The sequence below is a fragment of the Anguilla anguilla genome, chromosome 2 (assembly GCF_013347855.1).
Source record: "Anguilla anguilla isolate fAngAng1 chromosome 2, fAngAng1.pri, whole genome shotgun sequence".
In the NCBI taxonomy this organism is placed as follows: Eukaryota; Metazoa; Chordata; class Actinopteri; order Anguilliformes; family Anguillidae; genus Anguilla; species Anguilla anguilla.
In genome coordinates, this window is record NC_049202.1 from 52,814,070 (window position 1) to 52,833,302 (window position 19,233).

The 19,233-nt window shown below is 38.1% G+C and overlaps 1 protein-coding gene across 2 annotated transcripts in view; it reads right to left on the reverse strand.

Annotated features, from left to right (window-relative positions):
* The window catches only part of cyth3a (cytohesin 3a), a 33,559-nt gene extending 31,051 nt beyond the window's left edge, over positions 1 to 2,508 (reverse strand). For both annotated transcript variants that reach the window (XR_004764054.1, XM_035405775.1), the window contains exon 1: positions 2,135 to 2,508. Coding sequence is in view for 1 of the 2 variants with exons in the window: in XM_035405775.1 (XP_035261666.1) it covers positions 2,135 to 2,153 (19 nt within the window). In the remaining variant the exon portion in view is untranslated. The remainder of the gene's footprint in view (positions 1 to 2,134) is intronic.
* Between the last annotated feature and the right edge of the window lie 16,725 nt (positions 2,509 to 19,233).

A 19,233-nucleotide genomic window follows, 5' to 3' on the forward strand; every position in this document is an offset into this window, starting at 1 on the left:
AATGTGACAGCAAAGAGATTAACTTAATACACAGTCTGAATGAAACTATGTCTTATCTTTGTACAAGATATATTTAAATAGTTGAAAAACCTGTAATATTTACATCTTGTTTAGGTATATATCGTAGTTATTATGCATAGGTGTGTAGCATCTGCATTACACAAAATCTATCTTTCGTGTTTAATACGCTTTCACTAGTTTTATCTGTAGGCGATCAACACCCTAACTAGAGGGAGGGGTCTTGCTTGTGGGAATGTGACACACAATTTATAGTTAGACATCACAAACATGCCTTTCTTAACCTTTAACGACGAAATTTTACTGTGTAAACCTGCGCGAACTAAATGAACGTCAATTTGCCCATGTGCAACTATTAAAACTAAATGAACAGTGAGGTTGTTAACGGATGAATGAAGTTAAGAATGTAGCCTACAATTTAACCGTATGCCAATGCGATGCCTGAAAATTATATAGAGCATGAAAAGGGTTAACGCTACAACGGGTTAGGAATGGCTGAGTGGAAAAATATACACACTGCCGAGATGCAGTTTAGCCTGTCCTACATAAATACACAGATTCATCATTCTTGCTTTTCGTAATACATTATTAGGCTACATTTTCACCACATTTATGACCTGTGAGGAAACAAAATTTTCCATGTAGATTAGGCCTATGCTATGACCCTGTTGACAACTGACATGAAAACAGACTCAACCGTAAAATATCGTAGCCTACATTCTTGGAAGAAATAATAGAATGTATTAGTCCAGCTATGAATCTCGTACTAAACTGCTGAACAACACATGCGTTAGTAGTCTAGTTCAGACTAGGTGGTGCAAATAGTTCAACTGTTCAGTCTGGCAACGATCATGGTATTGTGTTGACAAAATACGTACGACAGTTCCCATCTATTATGCTGGTTATTATTGCTTGTCTCGTCCATTTTCCAATTTCTGAGCCAACAGAATAAGACCTGTGACCACACCATTAACATTAGAGCATGAAGACAAGGCGTTATCGCTGCGTATACTCCTCACACAAGAACATCAAATAAACGAGGCAGACGACAGCAACAGGGTATTTTATCCGGTTCTTCCAACACACATCCACAGTTTTACTGAAAATTTCCCATACATATTCTCCACTGGCATCATTTCAACACCACTCTGGCCTCAGACCACTGTCCTAAATAGGCTAATCGGACTTCAGGTGATGCAGCAAATGCGTTGGAACCTTTAAGCAATGCGATAGCATAGGCTACTCTAGATTACTCTAGACTCTTCAGTGTATTTTTACAGCTCTTTACTGCATTTGCCAAGCTCCAGAGTCCGAATAATATAATTACCATACCCAGTTTTGTATACGATCTAAAATGTGTATTATTTTTTAAACAGACAAATGAAGCGTAATGCAATGTTTGATAAAGTGCAACATTTTTAACGGTATAGAAGATAACTACAATAAGTACAAAAATATATAATATCCAGTAAAACTAGGGGAAATATTCACGATATATGTGTTCTATTAAAGTTATGAAGATAGGTGCACGCAGCGTGGACCTGAAACATTTTAATTAACATCAGGATAGGTAATCACTCATGGATCGTTACAGTTACAGTGTAACTGAAGGATTGCCATTCAGAGGTATACCCCAAGCATTAACTTAACAATATTAAACCTCAGCCAATGAAACCCTAATGCATGGGAAATACACATGTCAAAGTGATACATTTCACATCACAATTTGAGCTCAAAGCGGAAGTGCCCAGTGACACGAGAAAAACATCTACCTTCACTCCAAAACTAGCTGGAGCAATTAATCAAGCCAGAATTTTATTTACGATACAAGCGGGAACTGCCAGTATTCGCTTATTTTAGCCCACTGCTACCGCTACTCATTCGACAACTGATAATAGTAGGCTGTTACTGCTAGTGCTGCTGTTCTTCTTATTTTTCTTGTTCTAATAATAATAATAAACTATTAAAATAAATAATTCTGGATTGATAAAATCACTTCTATGTTTTCTTGGGTATTTTTGTCAAGCATGATGCTGTCAATAGCTACATTTTAATTGTTGTTAACAAAAAATAAAGATAACAACTGAATGGTAAAATAAACAAGCACTCAACTTACCTTGACTGTCTTCGTCCATGTTCACTGCAAACAGTCCAAAGATAGGTAACAGCTGTGAAACTTGGAGATTAGTGTAATAGCCTACACTGGAAGATGCCTAAAACAGCTTTATTTTGCTGCAAGCTGTACGAACAGTATGAACAGATGGCTTTGCAGAAGCTAGGTAACAAACACGCATAGATATATATCACTAAATATGTATTATTTAAAATAACCGTTTGTTATGTACCATATGTCGTGGGTACGTTAACACTATTTTTCAAGTAATTTAATGGATTATATCCTGCAAAATGTGGACGCTTCCATAAAACCGACACGGTCATCTGAACGATCTCATTGTATGAGAGCAGTCCGTTTAGACACCACTCGCTGTACGTCATCAGCCCACTCCGCCCTCAGCAGGATAGCTAACAAGCCAACGAGCCGCTGGCACGTGATTTATGACGGTACATTAAATGGGATATATCCAGAGTCCCGTACACTTAGTCTAGCAAGTGCCAGTTTGAAAACGTGTTTCGCGTTGAGTTAGTATATTTTTCATAAAATAAATTAAACGAGTCGGTCCTAGTTTCTGTACAATTTTCATCTGTGTATTGAACATCTTTTTATGTGGTGGAGAACATCATTTCATCCAGCATCAGGAGATTGGTTGGAATTCACGTTGAGCACAGTAAATCACCAAAACGCTTTCACTTTTATATCTATGAAGAGAAGACTGTATTTTTTAAAAATTTATTTATTTATTTTATTTTAATCAACTAGGGTTTGTATACAAATTATTTCCATGTGAAAATAAGACCATTAATGGAGTAGTTTCAGCGTAGGTTGGAAATGAACATGTCATACTTTACCTGTACATATTTTCTTATCTGAGCTCATTGATGGCTAACAATTGCATTTCATTAAGTCTGGCTTGGTTTACCAGAACAATAAGTCCAAGTCAGGCAGGTTCACATTTGCGTATTATAATGCATGTCTCTTTCGCCTCATCATGTCTCACTGAATTGATACCACTATGTATGTTTATCTGCTTTTTCTGCCTGTTTAATCTTTAAAACTTTCTCTCAGGGCTCATCCTTTTAGTCAAAAGCCCTCTTCTTTTACAAGTTCCTACTTCTCTTGTTTTACCCAGCAAATCATACTGCATATGCAGGAGAGCGACACAGACCAACAGATCACAACATTCATATTGTGATCATGGGATTTTGGGGTCTTATTCTATAATTAATATAATTAACAATAACATGTACATGTACATTTATGCAGTAGGGTGTCTACAACATTTTTCATGGTATGTTTATGGTGCTTGGGTTCGAAAACAGAATGCTCTAGCTTTTTGGTACATACACACTGTAAAAGCTCTTTCAGTTCAGTGAATCCCCTTCAGCTGTTTGTGTGGAGTGAAAATAAGTAAATTATTAACTTCCTGTAAGTAAAACTAACAGACCAATTACTGCAAATCTATGGGCTGCTGCAGCAGAGGAAGACTCACAATACTAGCCTCTGTCCTGTTTGCCTCTCCCCAACGCTTTTCAGCCAGTAGTTAATGTGACCAAAAAGGGTTTCTGTTGAGTGTTAAAATGTTGCTCCCAGCCATGCATTTATTACTGAACGGTTGTCTGAGGCAAACCTGTGGGGATTTAGAGCCTTAACAGCCCCATAGCCAGTATGAATGAAAGAACAGAAAACACAGTCACATTGTTCAGAGCATGGTTCTAAACTGGAGTGGACATCTAGATTGCTGAATTGTAAATGCTTTAAATTTACCCTATGGGTACACAGAGGGGGATATGTATGTAGTAATGTAGTTTCTAAAATGGACAACATTTGTTGTGGATTTTAACCATTGTCTTCCTGTTTTATTTCTTTATTTCTTTATTTTGGAAAAATAGCCTACATAACAGTAATTTCCATGTGAAACTTCATGGTTTAAGTAAGGTAACATTTTTGTACTGCTTCACAGGTAATTGATGTAAACAAATACAAGTGAATGTCAGCAAAAATTGCAAACAAATATGTAAATGCTATGTACTGTATGTACTCTTAATTTTGATTAAGTTAATCTGCTCTCTCTGTTTAACCAGCACATTGCAGCTTAATCTGGTCTTCAACCAGTAAAACTTGAATAGAATTTCAGATATGGTCCAAAGGAAATCTACACAAAATAAAGGAATTTATTTGAGTGAGTAGAGAATAGAGGATGTAAAGGAACCTATGCCACCTGTATTATAGCCTAATACACATGGGAATAATGTAAGCATGAGGCATGGCCTCTGCTGAAGCCTTCCAGGAACTTGAGCATGAACAGGTCACCCCGTTCATTCCCCCTTACAGCTATGACCTCATTGACTCCCGCTTGACTGACTCACATAAGAAAGGCGTTGTCATTGTAGTTGGGGGCCGAAAGATTCTGGAAAAATGTTAACTTCCACACCTTCTTTCCTGTGTCTCAGGCATCCTACATGCCTCCTATTTGTGTTTACCTCTATGGCTGTGTGACATGCATGTAAGTATATACAGCTGTTCACTTCTGTTCAACACAAACCTGTTCACTCTATTCTGTTCAGGTTGTTCTGCTATTGTTTAAAGTATATCCATATCATACTATACACATAATATGAACAGTGAAGTTTGAGTCTATGTAAGTTGGTCAAGCAGCTTTGGTGTAGATCCATGGGTTATCCCATGAGCAGTGAATGGATTTCTGGCCTTGTTGGTGTGGCAGTGAGGAATATTCTTTGAAAGTAGTACAACATAACTTTTCTCTGACAAAGAAAAAATCCCTTGCAGGAAAAAAACTTTCTTTGCTCTCAAAAATAATTGAACATGCTGTATTGAATTGTTGAATTGAACAGTTAAATTTTCTCTTTAGAATCTTGCAGACCTTAACCTATGTGGAATGTGGAATTAAACTGCTTTCAGGGATTTCTGTGAGGAGATCCTCCCTTTCCTCTTTTCTGATCTTTCTTGACCTCTCTACAGATTGCAACACAGTTGATGTCCAGATACTCCTTTCATGCCCTTACCTGATTTGATGGCTACCTCAGGCATTGTTCTTGCCATGTCATTGGAATGTGGTCTATCTTTACTGCACACGCTCTCTGATCTGGAACTCCCCTGGAGTCGGGCTTAGCCCCCTTCTGATCTCCCTTCATACAAGAGCATTTGGATCCACACTTTTGCTAATGGTTTACCTATTATTGCTATTTGTTTGTTTTTAAAAATAAAAATATGTTGACAACCCTCAGCTTATTTATTTTTCTCCAATTGTTCACAGGTCTACATGTTCACTATTGCATGACTCAGAGAGAGCTCTGTCTGGATGGATGACATATCTTCTTAAATTTGGTCTTTCCAAGACAAACTCACTTGCCAAATCAAATGTGTTATTCATCAGAATATTCAAAGCCATTTTCACACCAGTTTGTTTATTTTTTAATGTTTCTTTGCTGTATAAAATATGTTGACATGCGACATATTCTTTTGGAGGGTTCCTGTAAAGCGGAAATACATTACATGGCAATCCTTATTTTCTTCTACCACTTTGGGCTACTTGGTCACGTAGCTTGGCTGTGAACTGGGCTGGGCTGTGCAATACCACACTGAATTGAAGAGGCCCCACCTGCCTTTGGCATCCAAAGCCACATATGCAGGAAATGGCTAATAAAAGTCACTGTGTCCTTCCTACTGTTTCTCAGGGTTTAGTAGAGGTGTTCCGTAAAGGGTCGTCTCTAAGTCCTTTATTCCTGTTGTGGCAAAAATATGTTGAGCTCACGCCCATGTTCAGAGGAGGACTGAGGGTTATGTAATTATTACAGAAACTGAACTCACATCACCACATCCTTACATAATTTCCATTTATAAAACATTCCAATAGTTTGCCCAATTACTAATTTCCTAATCAGTGTAAAGAGTTTCAATTTTACTGAGGTTTCTTATGTATTCAGTAATAATGGCCTGGCCATTGTAAAACAATTTATTGACATGTTAAAATGACTGGTTCAGCAGCTATGTACTGTTCATGTCTTTGGTCAGTTTGCGTTGAAGTTATACGATACCCAGCAGTGAAAATGTTTTCTTATTGTTAATTTCCAATGAAGTGAAAGTTGGCCTATTTCTGCTCATATTCTTACACTCCACATCAGCAAGCAGAGAAAAACTGACAGCATTTTAGAATTTTTTTTTCAGGAATTCAAGGCCCTCACAGAGGGTTTATGTAATCAGAGTGGCTCATACTGTATAATGACAGTTGTGGCATGAAGTGGGGTCATCAGTGCTGGCCATACTTTATCTCTGTTGCTGCTATCGATCCCTGCTTAGAGAAAACCATTATAAGAGTGTACCTGTGTAGGCTGGCTATACCTATTTAGGGTTAAAGATGCCTGTGTGTTATATACTATTGAATGCATCACATTTTCAGTACCTGTTATGCATACTTTAACTGGTGAAAAGGTTGCACATACACAGTAAAATATTCAGAGAGTTAATTTAACATGACCCGCCAAAAGAATTCTGAGATTCACCTATTTGAAATTGTACAGTATATCCTCATGCAACCATACAATGTGCATCTATTTCCAGGAGAGAAAATGTTGTATTTTCAGGACAAATATGAATTCCTTGTGGAAGAGAATATCCTCTATTCTACGTCAATTTGAATAGGAAAACGATAATAGGTGTGTGGCATGGTGATGGGAACGGCTACCATGCTGAATGGTGAGCAGATTTGTCAAGACAAGAATAGGAGATGGTAAATAGGCCAAGGCTTACTTTATGAAAAGTGCTCTTTGAGTGAAGCATAAAAAAACTTATTATTCCCACTTCTGTGCTTCAGAAAAATTGAATATGAATAACCAAACACATCAAACACAAAACACACACAAACAACTGGTAAACTAAGACATACATTTAACATGGATCCAGAGAACTCTCTCAAAAGGCACAGCAGAATGCAGCTCGTAAAAACTGCAGTAAGCAACACCTGTGCTGATTATAATCAGTTCCAGGTGTGTTTACCTGTAGGCGAGGCCACAGCTGTCCAAGGTCCTGAAAGTCACACAGGCTTTGGGAGATTATGCTATTTCCTTAAAATGTGATTCTTCAGTGAGAACCATTTTGTTAAGATACATGTTGCATTTTATTCGGCTTTCTATGGCTGGAGAGAGGGCTTCAGTCAGCAGGTAACATCCAACCTCATTGATCACCAGCAGGTCTTCTGTTCTCTTTTTTTGGGGGAGTTTTTTGATGGAGAATGTTGCAACTGTGTGAGACAGGTATTTGCAACTGGGAATTCCAGATTTTGGTACCAAGGATATAGCTTGCCTATTGCCCATCGCGTACTAAAAATACACACTAAAAAGTGCACAATATTTAAGAGGCTGATTTGGACATAGCCAGGACTGTTTTAACATTGCATCCAAAAGGCAACATTTCCTATAGTATAGTGTCCCCTGGGGCATTGCGTTTATTTGACCAGAGGGAAGACGGTCCCTACTGGCCCACCAACACCGCTTCCAGCTGCAACTTAGCTTTCTCATATCTAACCAAGCCCACACTTGCTTAGTTCCTGCCCTTCAGTAGGACCTGGGTACATACCAGAGTGCATGGTGGTATGGCAGCAGAGTTGGTGCCATATATTGTATTGATGAGCCTTACAGCTGGCAAAGATCATTACAAATAGGAGGAAGAAAAAATGAGAATAAAAAGTCAATAATAAATTAACAAATGTAAGGTAGATGTGCCACATTGGTGTTCTTCCATGGCTTGGCTTTGAGGATGGGATTGTATATCTATTCTGTCAGTTATTGTTATTCAAAATATTTTTGGAACCCCCCCTCCCATCCAAAACAGGCATTCCCTGAAGAAACCTAATTAATCAGTGCTGAGTGTGGATGGCTGATGTTCTGCTTCTGACCCTCTGGACAGTGTTGGACCTGCTTGTTCCAGTCTGCCTCTGAGATGAAGGCCACATGTGCGTGTCTGATGAACATCACCTGGATGTCCAGACCTTTGCTCACTATGTCACAACTATGGTGTTGCTCATAGAACTATACATCCAAAGACTCCTATGGAATGACTTAGCTGTCAGCACATCTGGCTCAACTGGCCATTCGCTTAAGATGGGGAAAATCTACATTGTAAATGGATGGTACTGTGTATTCCTAATGTGTCATGGTGGTTCTTCTGTAGGAAATGTGCAATACTCATAAATCGTTTGCGCACTAAATAACAGTTTTGAGAACCTGCTTGAAGAGTTTTTGTGCAAAATGTAGGATCAAAGGTAGTATTAAGGAAGTGAGGCAGAGATGGGTGGTGCGCGATCTTCTATGGGCTTGTTGTAATGTTGAATTTAGATGGATTCATACATTTTATTCGGCTTGAGCTAAAGCCTGAGTTTCAAGGTCTTTGAAAGTCACGTGGGAGGTAATGATGATCAGGTAAGGGAATGTGAGGACTGATATAATGTGAGTGGGTGAAAACTGTAATAGTGATGACACTGGTGATGATGTTATGGAGGTAGGACATGTGTGTGGTGATGATGATACAGAGGTAGAGCATGTTTTTGGGGGTTGTTTGTGGTGAAACGAGTCGTTGAGGTGATGTTGGTGAGGCAGGCAGGATAGATGAAGGGGTCGAAGTACACCTTTTTTAAGACTTTTCTGAGGAAGCCAGGCCAGATGAGTAGTACTATATATGGAAGTGGATGATTATCCCAGCTGTGTGTATGTGTGTGTGTGTGTGTGTGTAATACTGATTCCCATTACATCACAGGCATTTAGCAGACACCTTTATTCACAGCAACTTCACCTTTATCCACAGCAACTTACACAACCTTTTTGCATTTTACATAGGATACAATTATACAGCTGATGTTTCTTGCTCAAGGATACAACAACAATGTCCTGCCTGGGAACTGAAACCTTAACCTTTAGGTTACCAGCCCACCACTTCTGTAACCATTACACTACACTGCCCCCCTATTCCCCCCCTCTCTACCCTATATTCTCCTACCTCCCACCCTCCCTTCCACATGTTAACTCAAGTAAAAACATGTGTACCTATCACCGGGGTGTTATGGCTCAACTATTGCACTCTCATTAAATGCTACCTGGGACATTGGTGATTTATGAATTTAAGCCTTTTTTCGCACTCATTGTGAGTCACTCTGGATAAACGCATCAGCTAAGCACCTAAAATGTGATGTAAATGGACACATTCAAACTAAGTAAGCAGCCAAGCAGCAAGGCAGCGTGTATAATAAAAACAACATTGTTTTAAGCAGTATATAGAACCAACAGCGACAATGTGTAATGGGATGCATCTAATGAAAGTCACAGGTGCACTGTTTTCCCATTTGCATCACTACAGTGGCTAATGGCTAAATCGCAGGAACCCTATCAGTCTAGGCCATATAGATCTTTCTGGAGTGTCAGAATACCTTTTATGGAACCCTCATTTTGAATGAGTTCATATTTTGGTCAATATTTTGTTAAGTTGGGTGTAGCAGTGTGTGTGATGTCTCTGAGGATGTGACTAGACACATCATATGTGGCACTGTGAAAACATGTTTATATGCATGAGGAAACAGTTATAGAAGCAGTGCAAAGTAATCACGCATTAATGGTGCACATATACACGTGTTTGTACATGTGCATTCATGCTTCATGAAGTTAAAGATGATGGGTTTGTTAAACTCTGACGACTAGGAACAGCCTGTATTGATACAATTGGATGCAACAAACAAGGCATTATGTTATGTCCTGCAAATGGCAGTGTACACAAGGATAGGTTATTTGAAAATGTCACTGACCAGAAATAAGCATGTGAAACTCACTTTTATGAGTGTAACCAAAAAACTGTAATATTTTGCAGACATGTGTGGCATAATCCTAAACAATGGTAAAGCCATATATATTGATTTAACTCAGTGCCCCACTAATGTTCAGATATTATAAAGGCAGATGCTGTCATGATCAAATCTATCACCAGAATAACTGTAGTTTGCTAATGAGGGATGACTAGGGTCAAGAGTGGGCAATGAGTACATAATAAGTTTGTGTAGCAATTTTTTGTACCAATTGCAGCTTCATAATAAAATAAATACATAAAACATATAAAGGCAATTAGTAAAAGACAAAGAGACTGGCGTGGTAAAACAAGATATAAGAATCATGTAAAAATGGATAAAATATGTGTGGACTCCCAGGCAAACAGTTTGTTTGTAACCTGATTGTTAAATGCAGTGTCAATCATTTGAGATGTATGAATGGTTGCATTATTATGATAATTAAACTGATGCATATGCCTACATATGGATTGTATATCTGATTGTTAAATAACTGCTTGGTGTTAGTATTCACACCTTTTCATAAATGGATCATTGAAAGGGAGTAGCAGGAATAAGTGTTTACAGAGTATAAAATTGTTTTTTTTTGTACGACACTACAGTTTTTTTATTAATCACACCATGTTTAAGTGCTGTCCAACTCATCACAATCCCAGATAAATTGCTTCACTAAAAATGACAAATCCTATGAGCTCATTTATCTACATCTCAAATATGACTGACAGGTTAGACACCCTAGATATCCCAGAATTCCACCTTTCATAATCTGGACTTCATGCTAAAACACAAACAAATTGGCTATTCTTCTAATAAAAAGGAATCTGAATACTTCAAGCAAACAACATGAAGTATGATTATGCAAAGACTGTGCATTGATACTCAAATATCATGGATACCCTGTTTTTCTTTTCTCCCAGGTAATTAACTGAACAATTAGTGCTACTGATTGGCCAGGCTCTCTTCACACCTGACTAGCATGTAAGGTAGGGTGGAAAACAAGCAGTTCTCCGCCCTCAAGGACCGCGATTTGAGTAACTGGGACGTAGGAGAACTACAAAATATAGAAAGCTGGAGGAGCTGTTCTAAAGAATGCTTGCCACCTTCTTGCTGGCTTTTCCAGCATATAATGCAAATTAGCTTCTGTCACTCTTACTGCACAAGCCAGTGTGTGCTAGCCGTTTAAGAGGATATTGCATGGCCACAGTAAAGGGCTTGGCTACTCTTTTTCAGACTGTGTGGTTATCACTGCGTTTGCAATTCAGCAGCACACATGGTTTCAATTAGGACATTCTTGCCTCTTTTGTAAGGGGCTGGTGTCATCTTCTGCATATTACTTCAAAGATCAAGAATGTAGCAGCCCTCTTAAAAAGTGCAATCTGTTCATTTCTATGTTTCTACGTCAACCCATGACGCTAAATTGAAGAAGGAAAAACAGAAGAGAAAAACGGATTTTGTGAAAAATTATGACAAAAATATATTCTTCAGGGTGCACACTTACCACATAATATTATTTACTTCTTTGTCATCAGCATACCTTCTCATTTCAAATGCCTGCAGACTGAAGTCTTTTAGTCATATATATACCAAAGCAAATATGTTCAAATGTACACATTCAATTGTGTAGCTAGCAAACTAAATGTTATAAAAGTCAAAGAATGGAGACGCAAGCAACAAGAGACCTCTGATCCATGAAAATCCTAACAGTAACTACAAGTAACAGGGCTAACAGTAAAGGGAACTCACCGACTTAACAAAAAATCCTTTCATATTGCTTTAATATTAATCTGAATTTAATTAAATAGTTATGCAATATAAGTTGAAGAGGGTAGAAAAACAAGTGAACGACAGCATGACTGAGAAGGAATAAGCCTTGTAGGCTAAAGTCTGAGCAAAGGGGAAGCATACCATATGTCCTGGATGCCAATGTAATGAACTTCACCCAGACTATAACAGGAAGGGAGATGCTACAGTCAGAGCTTTATCCTTCTTTATTGACAAAATTGACCTGCTCTTACAAAGCCTCTGAGCAGGACTTCAGAATACGGGTTCCAATGAATGTGAGTCAAAAATCCCAGGAAGGATCAACATTTCCACCCATATCCTTCTCAGCTCCCTGGGGTGGCCAATGAACAAGTGACTGACACAAATATATTCTGTGAAAAGTATATTACAGAGCCTTTCTTTCCACAGTAGAACAGAAAACTCCAACAAAGGATAACTGTGATTGTGTGTAATGATTGAATTTGGCTGGTTGTTTCTACACATGTATATACAATATGTATGTAATTATGTATGATGTTATTACTTGTTTTTATCAATGATGCATCAGAATTATATTGACTTTGTATCAATGCCACATTTGGCAATTGTTTTATAAGCTATACCAATTGTATTATAAACATATTTTGCTATGAATGTCATATATTGTATAATGAAAATTAGAGGTGAAAATGAGAGGGAGAGAGAATATTTTGTGGGAGTGAAAAATGTGAAACCACTGAGTGCAGGAGTGAAAGAGAGTGAAAGAGGCACAAGGAGCCAGGGGACCAGGGCCTCTGGTTTGGGGGAGTATTTCCTGTGTAAAGAGCAGATGTCCAATCCAGGAAGTGCTCTGTTTTCTCAGTTTTCCATTCTTTAAAATTTCAAGCCTTGAGCAATGACCAGCATGAAATTAAATTCTGTTGTTTGGTTTTTTTATGAATCAAAAGTAAGTATATCATCTGCTGTTAAAATCCAATAAAGAATAAACAAGCAAGTCCTGGGTTCACAAGACAAACACAGATTCCTCTGTTGTTTGCATTCATGCATTTACAAAAACAATTTCCTGTGAGATGAAAGAAAGGAAGGAAAGTCTCTTGCAAGCCAAGATTTGAATATTATCTGTGCTATGGAGTAAAAAATAGGTCATATGCATAATCTTTATCATCATGCAAATATATTTTCTTAAACAACAAATGAGTCCTCATCAGTTGTGCAGTCCTGCAAGCATATGGGCAGCGATGGATAATTAGAAAAATTGTACATAAAAAATTATTCAGGTACATTTCAGACACAATGTATGCTTTGTAGAACACAGCTGTAAGGTGTAACTAACAAAAAAAAAACTTGAAAGAAAACACAAATATTGCAAGACACTGATTGCATGAATTGCAAAATGGAGTCAGTCAAACTGCTAATCCAAACAAACACCCAATATAATGGCAGCTGTTGAAATCTGAAGCTCACTGGGGAAATGTGTATAATATTGTTTCCAGATTTAGATTTTGTGCATGTGGGGGGAGAATGTATGTGCCTGTGATGTGAATGTGTGCAAGGCTATGTGTGTGAAACAGAAGGAATGACATATTTTAATGAATGTAAACACATGTGCAAGTATACATGTGAGAGAGTAATAGGGGCTCGTTTTGATCGGTCTGTTTTTGAAAACTGGAGGCGGATCCCCATAGGACAACACTGGCAGGTAGCAACATCGTTCAGTGGGCTTTTTACTGTGAGCTGGGTGAGTCGAGCTGGTGTAGCTGTTAGATATGCAAATGTTTATCTGCCTTAAGCCTGAAGCAGTGGAGAATGCCACCCCTCCCTTCCCCCCAACAAGCTCTTATGTGTTTCAGTTGGCTCTGCTACTGCTGGCTAGTATGCCACCTTTACTTGTAGAGAAAGGATGTAAAATGCAAATCGCGGTGTTGAAAGTGCTTTTCAGAGCGCAGATGACCGAACATTATTCACTCTGAGTCATGACTGTCCAGTAAACTGCTAGTCCATTTGTATTGGTTCTTTAGTGGGATTGTTTTTGTTTATTTTTTTCTCCCCTTTGTATTTCCTGCAGGGCGACAGTAGTGTTTCCTGGATTAGATGAACTGGTTAATGATTGTGTATCTTATGGAAAGCTAAACAGCCAAATTTGTTCCCTTGAAATCTGCTGATATACATAATTTTCAGAACGGGCTAATGCCATTGCCAGGTTTCATCATTACGGACAGACAAAATCCTATTTTAGTGTATTACTAGAATAACAGCACAGTGCAGCTCCAAGATCAGCACTTAAGTCAGTAACCATTTCATGGGCATTTACACGTTTGGACATAGTATGTTATTTAGGAACAATCATAAACAACATACTACAATCGAATCAAATAACCAAATATAAAGTGAGTCATGGTTCAAGCATTATTTTCATCCATTGTTATGTATTTTTTTATATTCAAAGCCTTTCTCCTGTCTTAAAATGGATTAACTCTTCTTGATGAAGTGACCATATTTTTCTGTTATGCATGGGTATAGAAGAGTGTAGTATTTCACAATGTGGCATGTGGTATGCATGATAGTACATGTCCTCTGCACAAGGACTACAATTCCCAGATTTATATTGTGGCAGCTGATGAATTAAAGAAGCTACTCTTCATTTGATTTTAGTTTTTGCCCTGCTATTCAGGATTATGACGGGACATTTCAATTACAAATTTAATCAGTTTCTGGAGCTCTCATTTCTGCTTCTCACCAGACCCCAGGCAACCATTTCTATCACAGTAATCCATTTTACCGGCATTAAAGAAGGATGTCATGGTTAGGGCCCCCAGGCTGACCTCTTGTGCCATTTCCCTCTGTTGTATTGGTAGGAATGAACCAATGGGCTAATGGTCTATGCTCTCTCTGTCCTGTTTGTGATCTTACCATTTTATGTTTTGTGACATCCCAACTGTTTTCTCAAAATAACATTAGCACATTCTCACACTGAGTGTTCTTATGTCTGAGCATTATTCCACCAGCACATTACACTGTTGTCCTCTGTTGCACAGAGTGGCTAAAGCTAAGAAGAAGCTTTCTAGGTGAGAGCCAGTACAGCAGATTGTCCTGGGACAAAGATTGTAAGTGGAGGTGGGCCAACGGGGGGTACTCTTCTCTCTGACCCAAATACAAATCAATAGCCTTTTTTTGGTAATGGGGACACTGAGCTATGATAGATGTTGTCTTTTGTATTATATTCTTAACTGAGGTTTTGACTTTGTGTGGTCTTTAAAGACCATTACTTTAATTATTTCAAAGAGGTTGCAGGTCACTCCATTACCTTGGACAAATCCCCACTATTGTACTATGAAACAATAATTTAATTGTCATCCAGTTTAACAGGTTAAATAAATCATTGCCTTCAACAACTTATTTATTGAGATTTGGTACACAATGACTGCCTTATATCACTCAAGTGTGGGAGAGGTGAGAAGGACATTGTTATTCCTAATGTATTAGCACCATGCTTTGGTTGTTAAGCACATAACAAGTAAAATACTATAGAAATAAACTTACCTTCTCTTACTTTTGAAGGGATCAGTGAATAGCCAAAATCTTAATTAGTGATTCTCATTAGTACACTACCTGTCTTTTTTCAGTTAAGGTAAAAGATCCACACCCAGATCTGGACGCACACTGTGCTGCCCAGCAAATTGATTAAAGCTGGGCGTGCATCCAGAAGAGAGGGATCTGAGTGGGCCGCAAAATCCATTCCTAACCCCCAGTTCACCCCCGCCCCCTTTCCCCCCTACAGGGAGGGAAAATGTCACAGACTTCCTGTCTCACAGTGAGAGGGGAGGGGCTACAGGAATGGGTGAGCAAGGGGGAGAGGGAGGGGACCTGGAGGAAGAGGATGTGTGTGGGAAATCCTTCATTGACTGCATAATTTTAATTCAATTTATTTACTCTAGTTCTAATGCAGTAAAGATTAGATTACCAACCCCCTCCCCACCCATTTTGAAATATGGTTTGAAAATTGTAAATTGATCTGATCTGAGCTGGGAAGGGCTGCAGAGTAGGGTAAGGTGACTCGGACTTGATCTGCAGAAAGTATTCAGTGCGTGGTGCTGTTTGAGTTAATTCTTATACAAAAAAGATGAGTGCAAAGTTCATATTCCTGTGGATTTTCATATTCCTGTTTTCTTTTTCTGATGTTGCTTAGCTGTCATGCTGTGTGTGTGTGTTTTTTTTTTTCATTGAATGAGTGGCATGGACACTCACAGAGGCACAAAGTGTGGGCAAAGCTGTTATGAAAATTAATTCTCACAGCTAGCTCAAATCATGCAGCACACATTACACCCAAGAATGTATGCTATTATCCAGTGCTATTATTTTCATTATAGAACACATTATATCACTTCAAATGTGGAGAAGTCCCACTGTACCTGACAGCTGGTGCAAGCATTATAAAATGGTTAAACACAAAATATTTAAAATAAGACTGTAAACTGGAACAGCCAACCCAGATAAGTAGCCATGGTTTTCCATGGTAAACAGCAGGAAGTCACACAAATTCTTAATCACATTATAAATGGGAGAGCAGCATTTTTGTGGAGGTTTTCAAAAGCTAAGGCTTTAAATGTACAAAATCTATCTTTAAAGAGAAAAGAAACTGCCTCTGCAAATGCACTCCCACTGCTAAATAGCTCCTACATGGAAGCACACCTGCCCCAAAAAGGGACTGCCTGTGTGTGTGTGTGTGAGAGAGAGAGAGAGAGAGCAATAAAAACATTGGTCATCATTTCTACTGACTTTCAGATTATACATGAGGAGCTATTCTAGAGGGCATGCAAAATAGTAGAATTTCTTTAGGAATTTTATTTCATAATTCTTATGGCTTTTAATGTTGATTGTGTCAGTTTAGAAATGGGTGTATCGTATTTCACAGCTGAATGATGTATTGATTAATGCATCATCAGTCCTCTCATGTTCTGATCAGTACTGATGAGAAGGGGAAGCCCTCCCCCCATCCTTCATAAAAAGAACATGACTGATGCTGTGAGTGATGTCAGTCCAGCTCTGCAGAGTAGCAGGAAATGCAATAACCTCTGAGCTTTGGGTATTACATTGAAACCAGGGAGATGGTGTTCTTTCACCATATGAGGTTTTCCATGGTATAATGTTGCACAATTGAGTTTCCAGACAATGCACTTGCTCATTACATCACTCCGCCTAATATTACTGTAGCTATAGCAGTTTTTATGACAAGCACTTAATAACCTGATCCTGATATTTAAAATAATTGTCATCATGTTGCCAATTCTTGCTCATTATCATCCAGCTCATTTTCTCAATTTCATTGAGAAAAACTAAAGGGGCATTAACTCAGATAATACACACACATGAAGGAAGTATTCAGACCTTAGTTCTAGCAGTTAATTTTTTTCTTTTCTTTTCTTTTTTGTTGTTGAAAATATAGGCACCCTGGGGCTTTTGGTAATCAAGCCATATCCAGCCCTTTGCTGTTTGTGCGTCACCATTTCCAAGGCAAGCAAACTGAGTTTTATTCAGCCACTGTTACCACCCAATGGAAAAATCAATCAAAATAAAAATGGCTTAACATAACTGAACTCTAATCTCTAAAACAATTAGCCCCATTAACCATTTGTATATCATAGAACTCAAACATGGATTTTTTTTCATCATGGGCATGTGGGCAGTTTCTGTATGTTTGAGAGTAAACAAATCTGAATATTTTAAATTAAAGCTTACAAATCAGAGTATACACAGATTCTTATATATTTCTAAGGTAAACTGCCTGATTTTTAAAGCTCCATATTTACATATAAATGTGCACCCATGCAAATGTGCTCAGGCTCATGGACCAGAAACAGGGGTTGACATGAACTCATGCTGAATATCACAAATGCTCATTCACTATTTCCAGTGACACATGAAAATATCCATTACTTTGTGAACATAAGCCAACTTCATCAAGAAAAATGGCCGCCTCAGTTACAAACACTTATAGTCTGAGGCTTACTGCACAGAATAACCTTCAGCGGCTCAGTATAGATACATGTGCTCTTCAGTTTTAATACTTTTTCCAGCACGTATATGATGGCTGCCCTTGGGGCATAGCTAAATCTGCTTATCCTTTCATTTATCTTTTTTTTTGTTTTACCCCCTCCTTAGTGTTGTTTACCCTATTAAACTGATTTTCCTGACAAATCCCCTATAACTTAATCCTCTTCTTTTCTGGGAAGAGGGAACAAAGGGGGGGAAGGGGGATTGAGACATGGAGAGGCAGTTGCCATAGCAACTCTGATTAATTAACACTAGCCAGGCATTGAAATGGGGGCTTCAGAGTAAGTGAGTGAGTGAGTGAGTGAATGAGTGTAGGACAGAGACCCAATGCATTGAGTTGTTTGGGGAAACTTTATCTGAAGTTGCACTCAAGTTTCTAGTTTAGGTTTGGTTTAAAATGTCAGCAGTTTAAAATCTGCTTGAAAATGGCACACCACTATATAAGAACGCACAAAAGGAAACAGGTTCCATTATGCAATGCCCACACCAGTGCAGATACACTCTTGTGTGTTAGTGTTTAGGCCAGTCCCTGCCAAGCACATATAGATTTTTTTTTGAATGCCGTTAATAGATGAGAGTAAAACTCTGTGATGTTTGGACAATAATATATGAATGCTGTTTGTCCAATGCTACCATCAGAAAATACAAGCAAAGAAGTGCTCTGCATATTCTTTTTTTTAAATGATATGCTTGTGGCTGAACATCAGTTTGTAAATGTATTTTTTCAAACAGTTTTTAATATATTGTCTAAAACATAACCACAGGTATATATTGTCACAAAGAAATATTTTGAGGTTATTTACAAAAAGGTGACATAATTAAAGTACAAAATAGATTATGTGACTAGACTTGAACATCTACAAACAGTTACAAATTCAGTCTTATACTTATTTTCTAATTATTTTTTAAATACCATCCATGAATTCCTTTTTGCCTAAATGTCATCTCATTTACCGTTTAATAAACAAATTACCCCTTTGGGAATCAAACTACTTGGAGCTTAATCCAACAAATGAAGAAATGCTGCTCTCAAGTGTTCACAATTAGGAACTCCAACAAAGGGATATAAACAGTACTTGCAAAATATTAGAAAACCCAGCACGGGTAAATATTATTTGTGGTCTTATTTCTGAAAGTTTATTTGGATCATTTCCGCATGTCCTTTGCTGATTTGCAGAAATATGAAAAATAAATACATGTTTCAATAAAAATAAAAAATCTAGTAGAGGAAAAAAATGCTCATTTGTACCTAGATGTGGGAAACCTTGGTACAGGTTCACATTACCTATTTTTCAAATATGCATGGCAATCATTTTACTTGAAAAATAGGTTACCATTTGGAAACCCTCAAACAAAAGCCAGTAGTTAACAAATGTACTATCATTTGGAAAACCTCCAACAAAAGCCAGCTGAACATCAAGAGATTCTGGGCTACCTCTCA